At 43.0% G+C, this 14,264-nt stretch overlaps 1 protein-coding gene across 1 annotated transcript in view; it reads right to left on the bottom strand.

Annotated features, from left to right (window-relative positions):
- The window catches only part of LOC310791607 (NLR family CARD domain-containing protein 3-like), a gene marked incomplete at both ends in the record, with an annotated part of 38,499 nt that extends 26,138 nt beyond the window's left edge, over window positions 1–12,361 (bottom strand). The window contains one exon of the mRNA XM_083653272.1: window positions 12,349–12,361. Coding sequence (XP_083509398.1) covers window positions 12,349–12,361 — 13 coding nt within the window. The remainder of the gene's footprint in view (window positions 1–12,348) is intronic.
- Between the last annotated feature and the right edge of the window lie 1,903 nt (window positions 12,362–14,264).

The raw sequence follows: 14,264 nt of genomic DNA, 5'->3' as shown, positions 1-14,264 counted from the left end.
TTTCATTAATGTGAATTAAAAAAAGTTGCATGCTTGGCTCTGTGTGAAAGCAATTTCTGTGGCGAGGGTGCGGTCTTTGCGGGACTCCTAAACTGCAATTTTTGCGCGATCTGTGTGTGAAAGAGCCTATAGTATAACTACACTCGTTGTATTATACTATAAGTACAGATCTTGTTACCCTCTAGTTAAAGTATAAATTCACTCCTTGTACCCCGTAGTTATAACTACACTCCTTGTACCCCGTAGTTATACTAAAAGTACAGATCTTGTTACCCTCTAGTCAAAGTAGTAATTGACTCCTTGTACCCCGTAGTTATACTATAACTACACTCCTTGTACCCCGTAGTTATACTATGACTACATGCTTATTTGCGGGCTGTATTCTAAAGCGTTACCTAATTTAACGCATTTTGACAACAGTTTCGGCCATAGCCTTTGTCAAGTCTCATACAAACACAGTGCAAGACAGCCATTATAAAGACAGCTGGGCTGATTGAATGGACAACACTGCCCTGCAAAGCTAAAAGGGGGTAACTCAATTTTTGTCAAAAATGAGTTTTTGTCATTTTTGGAACATTGAAGATCTGCTTTATCATGTGGAAAAATATCTTGAGTCAATTGTGTTGTTTTATGGAGAAAATAGGGGGTCACATTTACAGTAACTTCCAAAAGCCCTAGAAAAGCCAAGCAAGACTAAGGTAACATCAGTTACGGTTGTTTGGTTTGGTTTGACTGCACTCTGAATGCTCTGCCCTGCAACGCAAAAAGGGGGTAACTCACCAGAATGCTCAGGTTGAGTTGAGGTGAGTTACCTTACTGGGCAGGCCTAATATCACGATTATGACATCAGACCGATACCACCCCCACCCACACAGACACCCACACCACCCACATTAACTCCCAAGGTTGCCAGCTCATACGGCATTAACCCCCTAACCCTTATACATTAACCCGCGAGGCACCTCATATGACATTACCCCCCGAGGCACCAGCTCATACCACATTAACCCCTGAGGCTCCAGCTCGTACAACATTAACCCCAGAGACGCCAACTCATATGACATTAACCCCCGAGGTGCCAGCTCATACCACATTAACCCCCGAGGCACCAGCTCATACCACATTAACCCCCGAGGCACCAGCTCATACCACATTAACCCCGATGCGCCAGCTCATACAAATTTAACCCCCGTGGTGCCAGCTCGTACAACATTAACTCCTGAGGCGCCAGCTCATATGACATTAACCCCCGAAGCACCAGCTCATACCACATTAACCCCGAGGCACCAGCTCATATGAAATTAACCCCGAGGCACCAGCTCACATGAAATTAACCCCGGAGGTACCAGCTCATACAACATTAACCCCCGAGGCGTCGCTCATATGAAATTAACCCCAGAGGTGCCAGCTCATACAACATTAACCCCTGAGGTGCCGCTCATATAAAATTAACCCCAGAGGTGCCAGCTCATACGGCATTATCCCCCGAGGTGCCAGCTCATGGCAACATTAACCATCCAGGTACCAGCTCATATGACATTAACCACTGAGCTACCAGCTCATACAACATTAACCCCAGAGGTGCCGCTCATATGAAATTAACCCCAGATGTGCCAGCTCATACGACATCAACCCCCGAGGAGCCAGCTCATACAACATTAACCCCCGAGGCGCCAACACAGACACACAACGGGCCAACAAGAGTCCCACCAAACTAGGCTTGAAGGATGTGTAGCGGCCTGATAATCTAGTTATATTATATTTATACGTATATTATATTAAGCGTAATTGTGCCATGAACATGAGACTTTATGTCTATGTTATCATTATTATCATATACTGGTTTTATATAGTGATAAGCAACCAAATGAAGGATTAAATTGAAGTTACTGTCTTTTTGCTTGGCATCACCCCTTATTATTTTGCAGACAATGCAAAGCCAGAGTAAGGTAACTTCCAAATAAGGGTCAAAGGTCAAGTTTGAGCTAAAAAAAAAAATGTAGATAAATAACTACATTAAATAAACAAATAATTAACACATTTACAGTTTTCTTCCTACAATACATTTGGCTGGACAACAACAAAACTTTAAAGTCATTTTTCTCAGTTCTACACTCTGGCGAGTTACCCCCTTTTAGCTTTGCAGGGCAGAACACCTGTCCTGTGAAAGCACACCTGAGTGTGATTACAATGACATCATAGGATCAGTCACGCAGTAATTGATAGTATTCTGTTACATCACCACACGGCCATCTTGGTAGGAAAATAACAGGTGATTTTGATCAATTTACAGGTGATTACAATCAAGTGACACAGTCAATGAGCTGTGTGTATTGTAGCGCCATATTGGTAGGAAAAATGCTTGTGACGTCATCGCAATACTATGCTATGAATAGGCTACATAGACAGTAGATTAATCAGAACATTGATGTCACAGGCTGCTATATACCATATCATGAATCTATGTGAATAAATAGATTTATATAAATAGCCTAATGCATAGAGATCAATCCTGAAACAAGAAGAAAAAAGAAGAAAAGAGCTGGTTGGTACAGTTGTAGCCTAAGCTTGGTTTTCAAAGTGGGGTCCCTAGCAAAAAGGGGGGATAATCTATTTTCACTATAATTCCATCCATAAGTAAGTAGGTTAAAACTGAACAATGATATGAACAGTCTAATCCTAATGCTAAATTGAAATGAGATATTCCTCTAAATCTGTCTTTAAACTGCAACAGAAAAAAACCCGCCTGAGTTTCCTCCCTTGCTATCAAGCTCAGGAGCCGCCGTGTGGGTGTGTGTTGTAACAAGTTTGGGGGTGTTGTGTAGCTTCTGTTAGCCTCCTGGATAGCCAGCTAACATGACAGACTCAAACCACGGCAGTTGTGGGATTTCACACAGACTGTTTATTTATTGTCGACCATATAAAGCCTGGTCTCTACGGCACTAATTCTCTACACACATGTAGAAGCTAGACATAGAGAAGGCTAATTCACACACACCAAGTTGTCACAGAATCTGACTTGCATCTTGCATGGAGGCAGACTGGAGGAGAAGTGAGACGTAAAGTACCGGTAAGTTGTTGCCGTAAAGTCAATACAATAACAAGGAGCGCCACACAGTGGACCAACATGTAATTGCAACCAAAGTGACTGTTACAGTGTGTGTGTGTGTGTGTGTGTGTGTGTGTGTGTGTGTGTGTGTGTGTGTGTGTGTGTGTGTGTCTGTGTGCGTGCGTGCGTGCGTGTGTGTGTGTGTGCAAATACCTATAGATTAGTTTTAGCTGTAAAATTCTAAATCAAAGATGGTAAGCTGGAGAGACAGTTGACGGCCGGAGAGACGGCAACCGGTACGGGATGGGATTAGCACCCCATCTTGGCTCTCTCGTGAGGGAGAAATCCACAAACGCTACGGATTAGCCTCCTGAAAATCTGCGCAAGATCGGCGCGGCCTGGGGTCCTTCAGGCGCAGGTAAATGACGTGCAGCGCACAGGCCCTCTTGAGGCGTCCTTGAGGTATCCTCTCAGCCTCTGGATTGCCTTTGCCACGGGAGGGTCTGGTGAGACGAAGGAGGAGCACGGCCGGGAGTAACCCACAGAGCCTAGATCCTCCATGCACCGAAGGGCCAATACTGCGGCGTAGCACTAGCTCTATTGCAGCGGATTGGGTTCTCTTTTACCCCTCCCGCGGGCAACGTTGCAGACAGAGTAGTAAGGCTGATCCGTGAGCGGCTTCTGGGACGCGAGTCGGGGTCTTAATTGGCCTCGGCTGGGTCTACTGGGCGAGGGTGTATGATGTTGACAGACCCGAAACACCTTACGACCCCAGATAACATCACTGATGACGCGTCCTAGCGCAGGCGGTAGCAGTGTATTTGAGAATGTTGTATAACAAACGTATATGTTTTTGAGATACATCTAGAACTGATACATTTTCTTGATTATGTTTCTCTTATTTATCCATGTTACATCCTTTAGTCAGAGTAGACTTTTTTTGGTTCTATTAATTGTGTGTGTTTTAATCATTTTTGGTTTTACTAATCTTCTGTACTATTAATCTTTTTAGTTCTATTAATTTTTTTTTCTCTCTCTTTCATGATTACATCAACCTGCCATGGGACTACAGGTGGAAACTAGCCCTTGGGCTATAACCTGGCATGTTTACTGTACGGCTGTACTGTTCATTAACGTGTAAAGTCCCATTCTTTAAATAAATGAATCTGAATCTGAATCTGAACTTTGTTCAACTTTCTTTCTCAAATTTAAAAACTACAGGACCATTCAGCAAACATCTGAGAGAACATGTCCTTCCCTCACCCTCACTCCCACTCAAGAGTGAAGCGCCCGGCATGGTTTTGCGCAGCCACGACTTGGAGCCTTGCCGCCGCTAAGCGGCGACAGCGAGACTGTGCATACTCGAACGTAACTCGTTCAAAACATGTCCAAAATGTTCTCGTGTCGTTTACCAAGAACTTGCAATCATGTCGGTGGGGGAACATTTTATTGTCCCTCCATTTCAAAACTCATTCCGGTGAGCCTGCAGAAGGCTTTGCTAGATGAGGGACAAGCACGTTAAATGAGGAAATGGCATTTCCTCATTCCTCACAACAATGAGTTGACGACGCTAGACGGCGCAGAGTCACATTTTCGAGGAGCTGCACGCCCCTACACCGAGCTGCGCCGATAGGACGCCCAGCTGCGCCGATAGGAAGCCCAGCTGCGGCGACCCCCTCGGGTCGCTCGAGCATAATTTGCGCTTTAGTGTTACATCCGTATCTACCCTGGTCAAACATGGGAAGCTTAAATCACCCACTGTGTCTCAGTATAGCCTACCTTCGAGTTGCTTGTAGGGATGCACCTCCTTTCCATACCAGTCTATGGCCAACGTAAGTCCATGTCTCCAACTTATGGCTGTGATGGGGCCAGTCACAGAGGACAAGTCTGGCCTGAGGACAACACTGCCCCCTAGTTTCCCGTAGAGTGGTGTCTCTGCAATGACAAAAAGTATGGACGCTGTGACATTTTAAATGTGAGCATGTGCTTTGGCAGTGTCAGGGGGGGCGGAGCAGCAATGCTTCAGCTAAACATCCAACCTGGTCATAGGCGGCGCTACCTATTAAGCAGAACAGGCCTCGCAGACCAGAGCATTTTATTTGTTATTTTTTTGCGAGGAGCAGTCTGCACTGTGACACTACCAGTATGTTGCATTGTCAAATATCAATTCAAGTGTGTTCTCAGAGCAGGCAGAACAATGAAGAAGCATTTTCAGAGTGGCGTAGCTAGTAGCCTACTGCTGCCTTTGTTGGTAGATTAGGTTCGTTTTAGGCATCAGTCACGGTCAGGCTGACCCTCTGCTCACTGATTGGCTTTGATCCGGTCTGAGCCAATCAGAGAACAGAGAGATGGGGCGGGTCTTTGCAGAATGCTGGCGTGAAATATGACTGCCCCTACCTACTCCACCACTTCCACTGAAAACTCTTCAAGTTTCAGAAAGAAATACAGATGTGAATGGGAAGAATCAAACACTTGGCCATTACATCTGTTAACATCCACTCTTCTCCCCTGGTTGGCCTCTTCAGTGTCCTACTGTACCTCCTGACCTCTTCCTGCCCTCACACTGTGTTGATCTAGTGGCCTTCTTTATGGTCTCATTATAGTCGAGTGAGGCTCGGCAAGGCAGATCACGTGCGCACTCCACGCTGGGGCCGATGCTTTTATAGTCAGAACGGCAGCCAAGTGATCAGCATGTTACATTGTACATTGTGAGAACAGCCCATGGAAAGTCGCAATGAAACGCTATTATGTGCAGTACTGAGTGCGCTTTCACTCTCAAACGACCGTACATGAATGAATCACCAAACTTGTTTTTACTGAATAGCCGTTTCAGTTCTCAGCCCTGATAGCCTACTCTGTGCTGATTTTAATCTCTCTCAACACAACACATTTACTTGTTGAAATGACTAAAAACGAACAGTTACAAATCAAAGTTTTACCACATGGGTAAGGAAATGTGGTGAAAACACAGCTGAGTGTGCTTACTTCTTAATTTCATTTCTCTCCCTGCAAAGAGCAGTGCTCCCTGGGAGCTGTGGAGGTACGCGCTGTTAGAAAAATCTTTGTGGCGGGTGGGTCGGAGTCAATTTCAGACTGAAAACATAACTTGAGATGACAGGTTGAGAGGCGGGTCATAGTAGCATGTCGATGATTTGATTTGACAATTCTGGGGCCTGGCTTTGGCATTGGCCAATCCTGGCGTGTTCCACCCCCAAATCGAGTGGGATTCAGTGTGTTGTGGTGCTACGCGAGTGGGATCCGTCGAGTACCAGGCAGCCAGCTACTTCTGTGTGGAACGAGTGGACAATCCGATGCATGAGTGCTGCCTGCCCAACTGGAATCTCCGAGGGGAGACCCCTGACAACCAGGCTTTCAGTCGCGCGCCATTATCACTATTGCGGTAAATACAATATTCCTGGAATGCAAGTTTTAACGAGCCAGTTACATTTCTTTGCATTCTCAGACATTACCGTTTGATTTAGTTTGTATGTTCCATACAATTGGCCAAGTTAGTAGTTAGTTTATGGGCTAGAAATTCTGCCAGATGACAGGCACTAGGCGCAATTTTCTCCTTTATTTGGAAGAGAAAATTATCCTGAAATGAAGATTTGATTTACAGCTGCCATGTCGTGATATGATTGGTTGAAATGGGGTAGAAATTTGATAGTACTAGGTGACATCAGCAAATACTGTAGTACTGTAGATTACTGTTATGAATTAAATCTTGAAAATGAACTTTTGATGTGAAAAAGTGTGAAAAACCAAAGAAATTAGATTTTTGTGATTTGTTTTGGCATACATTATTAAATACGTGCACTGCATACCCAGGTATTTGAACTAAAATAAAATAAAATTCATTTTTGGGTTCAGCTCGACTTTAACACTGCTAGCGAGACGTGTTATTCTGATGCATTCGAAGAGCCCTCGTCCCCCCTCACACACCCATTGGATAAAGGATGCCCTCTTCTTTGTCAAATTGGAAAAGATCAAGCATGCTATCCGTGGTTCAAATGAAAAATGTGCACAGATTTGGCATTCATTTTTAGAACATGTTGGCTCTCTCCACCTTGAAGTCATGTCCACTGACTGAGAAAGCCGGATTGTGTCCTGGTCGCATGTATACTTTTTACAACCCAGTTTAGGTGAAACCACGCCCCCATGTGTCACGTCACTTCCACTCGCTCGCACCGAAGCCAGCAAGCTTGGAAAATACTTGGGAAAGATGAATGAAGATCTGCCGTTATGCAGCAGAGCAGATATAATACACTTTAAGCATAATATGACACATTAATTAGGCGGATATATATCACTATGTGTATAATATGACATTATTTAAGTAGTAAAACTGATATTAACATCATTTTTTCTTGGCTTTTAAATGTAATCATCTCTGATTCTATATTAGTAGTATATTGGGGGCTGCAGAGTGTCACCCACACAGCCATTTAACGTCCCTATGAAAGCAATGCAATTATAATTTTTAAACGGTGATGGTAATCTGAGAAAAGTAACAAGTCAATGACTATAACATGATCCTGCATTTGGATTTTGCGACAATCGACTGTATCAATGCACCGCAATTAAAATCACGCTAGTTTGCTGGCTTGACCGCAGTCGGATTGCAGGCAGTCTGCAGTAGAAGGGCGTAAAAAACGATGTGTAATGTGGATATTCACAAAAAAGCAAAAAAACAAATCATATCTGTTTGAAGTCTTGGAAGAAGAAGCGGTGTTGCGTGGCGGCATGGTTTCACCTAAACTGGCTTGTAAAAAGTATACACGCGTCCTGGTTGCTGCACTAGCGCCTCCTCTGGTCGGTCAGGGCGCCTGTTTGGGGCAGAAGGGGAACTGGTGGGAAATGGAATAGTGTGATCCTCCCACGTGCTACGTACTGCCAGTGAAGCTACCCGCTGTCAGGTGAAAATAAGTGGCTGGCAACTGCACATGTGTCGGAGGAAGCATGGTGCTAGTCTACAGCTCTCCCCAGATCGGCAGAGGGGGTGGAGCAGCGACCAGGCAGCAGAGGGGAACTTGGGGAGAAATAATTGGGGAGAAAATGAGGGGGGAAGCAGAATAAATGATTGGGGGGGGGGGGACATTTTATCCAGTGAGTTCAAGTTTCAAAAAATTATCTCACTACTACGAAAAAAATAAATAAATAGACGAAATGGCTACTATGGGTATTAACATAATCACACATGAATACAATTGGGCTCATGGAATCATCAAGAGTCTCATCTTTACAGTCATATCCAAATGATTATGACTAATGATTATGAATAATTATGACTTTTTAGGGACCCCAGTATGCACATATATTCAAATATCACTTTAAAAACTTTAAAAATATCACTTTATGTAAAATGAATAAATAAGTAAAAACAAACAAACAAAAAAACAAACAAACAAACAAATAAATAGTGTTCATACAGTATATAAGCCTGTAAAATAAATCCAAACTTACGGGACTCTGGGCTCTCTGCAGCCAGCAGGCAGGCCCACAACAACCACATCAGAGTTACAGAAGGCCACATCCTCTTCTCTCTAGTATATTACAGGATATTACAGGATATTACAGGATATTAAAGTATATTACCGGATATTACAGTATATTACATGATATTACAGTATATTGTAGTATATTACAGGTTATTACAGTATATTACAGAAATGGATGAAACATATCAAATAGTTAAAAGTTTAAAGGATTACAGAATATACTGTATTAGTGATGGGTGAGTTTGAACGAATCATTCAGACTCTTTTTACTGACTCGGGAGTCGCGAGTCATCGTCTGTTTTTATACTTGCCTACACACACACACACACACACACACACACACACACACACACACACACGTACGTCCGCACCAGGCTCTGTCAACCAGCCTCTTGCATCTCCCTCTCTCTGCATGTGTGTATCTATCTATCTATCTATCTATCTATCTATCTATCTATCTATCTATCTATCTATCTATCTATCTATCTATCTATCTATCTATCTATCTATGTGTCTATCTATCTATCTATCTATCTATTTATCTATATATATATATATATATATATATATATATATATATATATATATATATATATATATATATATATACACACACACACACACACACACACACACACACACACACACATACAGGGTTTGAGTTATGGGGGACCTATTGTTATGAATGAGTCCCGTATACTTCTGGGTTCTTCAGTGGAAAAGCCTATGGGATTTAACATGGGGGTTTCACTTAAATGCATAAAATAAGTTCTGTGGTTAACAAAGGTTTATGGAAACGCAAATCTGGGTTCAGCAGGATAATCTTCACAAACGTGAATAACTTTTAGGACTTTTGGAACGTAAATGCGTTTTTTTTACGTGATTTTTATAAAATGCTTCAAAAGGCATAAAAGTTATTCATGTTTGTGAAGAGTATCATGCTGAACCCAAGTCGTTAAACTTTTGTAAACCACAGACCTTATTTATATGCATTTAAGTAAAATTTCCATTCTAAAAGCCCATAGACTTTTCCACTGAAGAACCAAATGGCTGCGATTTCTAGATAAAGCCTACAAAAATATGTCATCCCTGCGGTACTCTATTATTATTATTATTATTATTATTATTATTATTATTATTTAGTTACCTATAGGGTATTTATCAGGGAAGATTTGTCATTAAGAAGTTAAGAATAGGACGAATCAGCCTGACGTCACTTGCCACCCAGAAATGCGGAACCCCGCGGCAGTTAATAGTTTGAGTTGTGCCAAACAAACGTTAATATCTAAAAAAAACTATACATCACATCGCTTATATTTTGACATTCTGAGTGAGAACAGAATTAGAGTCAGACACTCAAGCCTCGCGCCACTTGGGCTCCATAGGGTCCCATTGCCGTTGCCACCCAGTGACGTGGTTTGTTTACCAAAACGCTGCTCGGCTGATCCCTCGTATAGGGGCGGACTGCATAATCGGGCACGTCGGGCAAATGCCCGTTGGCCTGGCCTGCAATTTTTTTTTTTTTTTTTTTTTTGCAGGCCAGGCCAGGCCACTCACTGAACAGCAGGCCAGGCGCCGCCTACTGGTTTACTAGTGGTTTTATTACTTTATTCAGGGTTAAAGTGGGTGCATCTCATTGTAAAATTGGACTTGGCCCAAATTGGGCTTCAAACGGCCCAAATTGGGCTTCAAACGGCCCAAATCTGGTTTTAAATGACCCAATTTGGGCTTCAAACGGCCCAAATTTTTCGCCGCCGCCCTTCGGACGCCGGCACGCACGTCGGCCCGTATCGGCCTGGCCTGCTTGGTATCTAATGCCCGGCCTGAATTATGATCCCAGTCCGCCCCTGGGTTTTACAATACAAACCAGACTTAATGAAGGCAGCTGACTCAGTCATGAAGAATAGACACCCCAGTTTCAATAAACACATAACCCAATGCCTCCTCATGCTTGTTGTGTTTACAGATTTAACCAAATTGATAAAGACTCAAACTAAAGACAATTTTTCTGTATGTTTTTTTAGTTGGTTTTGTAACCACACAATATCATTTCAGTTAGTTTTTTCTAAAGCCTAGTTTATTTTTATATAAGTTAACTAATGCTTTTCACATACATCTCTGAGCTTAAGAGTTCTCCCCATTCCTTAGTCAAAGGTCTCAGGCTCAGCATCTTTGTGAACATGTTTTAAGACAAAACTCTGAGCTAGGAACTTTTCGTGCAATTTAGTTAAGATAAAATGCTTTGTGTGAATTTGGGCCCTCGTCTAAGGAAGAGACAGCACAGGTCAGCTGATGTAGTTCTACCTTGTCCACTAGATGGAGACATTAACCACATCATACAGTGAACTAAACAGACAATAGCAGAACAGCAGAGAATGTTGTTTATGGTCACAAAGAGAACCCAGGTTAGAAATGATGGCACTATGAAGGCCATCTGCTAACAGCAGGTGATTTGAAAGACTTTAGCAGCTGGTCTTTTAACAGTGGACTATACACATCAAAGCCATACATCAAACAGTTGTGTTACAGTACCTGTACCAGTACAGGACAGTACCTGTACCAGTCATGTTACAGTAGCTGTAGCAGTACAGTACAGTACCTGTACCAGTACAGTACAGTACCTGTACCAGTCAGATTCATTCAGATTCATTTATTTAAAGAATGGGACTTTACACATTAATGAACAGTACAGCCGTACAGTAAATATGCCAGGTTGTAGCCCAAGGGCTAGTTTCCACCTGTAGTCCCATGGCAGATTGATGTAATCATGAAAGCGAAAGAAAAATTAATAATACAACAAAGATTAAAAGTACAGAAAGTTAGTAAAACCAAAAATGATTAAAAACACACAATTAATAGTACCAAAAAAAATTAATAGTATAAAAGGTTAGTGAAACCTAAAATAAATAAAATAAATAAAACACACAGAGCATGCTGCAAAACATGGCAAATGATCTGTTAAGTATGTTAATTGTGATCACATTGTTGGTTTGATCTGAGCCATATTTTCAACTGGCCTTTGAAGGTGGCGAGACTCGGGCATTCTCTAATCGAGGGAGGTAGATTATTCCAGAGAGTGCTTCCCATGAAGGATAGGGTCTTCTGACTAAAGGAAGTTTTTCTAAAGGGGACCTCACAGACCTTGTTCGTAATGGCCCGGGTGACACGGGTCGAGTTGGCGGTCGCACGATATTTGATAAAGTCAGCAAGAGGAGGCGGCGCCAGTCCATGTAGAACTTTGTATATTAGACAGGCAGAGGTGAAATTTCTAAAGTTCTCAAAACTTAGCATGCCATATTTACGTATGACATGGCAGTGGTGATGAGAAAAGGGTTTTTTATCTAGTATTTTCAGGGCTTTTTTATAAAGTAGTTCGGCTGGTTTGAGTCATGTTACAGTACCTGTACAGTACAGTACCGTACATGTACCAGTCATGTTACAGTACCTGTACAGTACAGTACCTGTACCAGTCATGTTACAGTACCTGTACAGTACAGTACCGTACCTGTACAGTACAGTACCTGTACAGTACAGTACCTGTACCAGTCATGTTACAGTACCTGTACCAGTACAGTACCTGTACCAGTCATGTTACAGTACCTGTACCAGTGCAGGACAGTACCTGTACCAGTCATGTTACAGTAACTGTAGCAGTACAGTACAGTACCTGTACCAGTACAGGACAGTACCTGTATCAGTCATGTTACAGTAGCTGTAGCAGTACAGTACAGTACCTGTACCAGTCATGTTACAGTACCTGTATCAGTACAGTACAGTGCCTGTACCAGTACAGTACAGTACCTGTACCAGTCATGTTAGTCAGTACCTGTACCAGTACAGTACAGTACCTGTACCAGTAATATTACAGTCAGTACCTGTACCAGTACAGTACAGTACCAGTACAGTACAGTACCTGTACCAGTCATGTCACAGTCAGTACCTGTACCAGTACAGTGCAGTACCTGTACCTTGGAAGATGTTTGCCTTGTGAGTTCACAGCATCAAGTCACAGACACCTTCTGTCTTAATCTGGAGAGGAGACACAAACAGAGAAGACAAGCCTCAGTTCAGACTGTCTGTCCGGCGGGAACATTTTCTGAGGGTGCGGCCATTTCCTCATAACTTCTGCCTGCCTGTGCTCTGCCTTGAAACAGGAAATCAGTGAAACAGCCTGGCTAAATAAGTCAATATAAGACTTGAAAATAAAGTTTCCACAACATCACTCATGTTGAACTAGATCTGCTGACGGAGTCAGGAAAGTAAAATAGACTGGAAACTGTGGAAACAGATGTTACAATACCTTTCAGTGGAGAAAAGAATTCGGTGACTGATAACAATCCAAAGAGAGAGGGATGAGCAGAGGAAGAGAGAGAGTGACGGGCAGGCATGAGACAGAGACAGAGAGAGACAGAGAGAGTGAGATAGAGGGGGAGGGGGAGTGTGTCAACAACATGCAGCCTAGTCAGATTGTTGTGAAATATTTTTGTATGTCAAACAAGATGTGAAACTGCCTGAAAATGGATGTGAAACTGCCTGAAGGGACTTCCCATTTCTGCTCAATGCTCTGATGCAACCAACCACACACACACACACACGCACACACACACACACACACACACACACACACACACACACACACACACACACACACACACACGCACGCACGCACGCACGCACGCACGCACACACACACACACACGCACGCACGCACGCACGCACGCACGCACACACACACACACACACACACACACACACACACACACACACGCGCACACACACACACACACACACAGCGTGTTAAACCACCAGGAAACATGAACTCACATTTCATTTAGTTTAGACAGTCTGGCCTTCAGCCCTTCATCTTCAGTTGTGGTGTTTCATTGGAGATTACACCTGCCAACACGCGGGAGTCTCCCTATTTTTAACCCTCTCTCCCGTTGTGATAGATCACGAGATTTATAAACATAATTCTGCCTTTTATTGAGTTTTTGGGGGTCGTTTTGTTTTTCTTTGAGTGCGGTGTCATACACAGATGTTTTGCACACCCGCCGAGAATTGCATCCCCACCACATTTTGGGGCCGTTTTAACTTAAAAACAGGGATGCAAATCTCGGCAGGTACAAACAGCCGAGACTTGCCTCCACCGCCATAAAGCTAGGAGAGACCCCAGGCCTCGAGGTCACCTGTACCCGGATTTTAAGCACCAAATTTTTGCCTCCATGAGCCAGAAGAGAGCCCCAAGCATGGAAGTCACCTCGATGTGGATTTTATGCATCAAAGTCGGTCTCCATGAGCCAGGACAGACCCCCTGGCCTGGAGATCACGTCTACCCAGACAATTATATAATTTGTAAACAGTTAAGTTTCCGTATAAATCATTAAAATATGCAACCGTGAGGTGGGGATGCATTTGGCGGCGGGGGTGCAAAACTCGGCATGACACCTGGACACTTGCGAGAGGCGGACTGCTCTCGTCCCTGCAGGGACGGATAGCACCTGTACCAAGATAGGGCCCTTGGTGTCTATCTTATGTTTGCTTTTTTACCATTAGAAAGGTGTTGGAATGCTTATCTTTAGTACTACTACTACCACTAACAAGAACCATAATGGAAATAAGCGGAAGCTTTTTTATGTAATCCTTGACTGTTTTTTTTTATTACACTTTACTTTTGCAAAGTTTTTTATGAAAATGTGTCAAATAAATCAAATCAAATG

The sequence above is a fragment of the Poromitra crassiceps genome (genome assembly GCF_964638095.1).
Source record: "Poromitra crassiceps genome assembly, chromosome: 16".
Lineage (NCBI taxonomy): Eukaryota > Metazoa > Chordata > Actinopteri > Beryciformes > Melamphaidae > Poromitra > Poromitra crassiceps.
The sequence above is the reverse complement of the archived record's forward strand: the minus strand, read 5'-3'. Positions and strand labels throughout refer to the sequence as shown.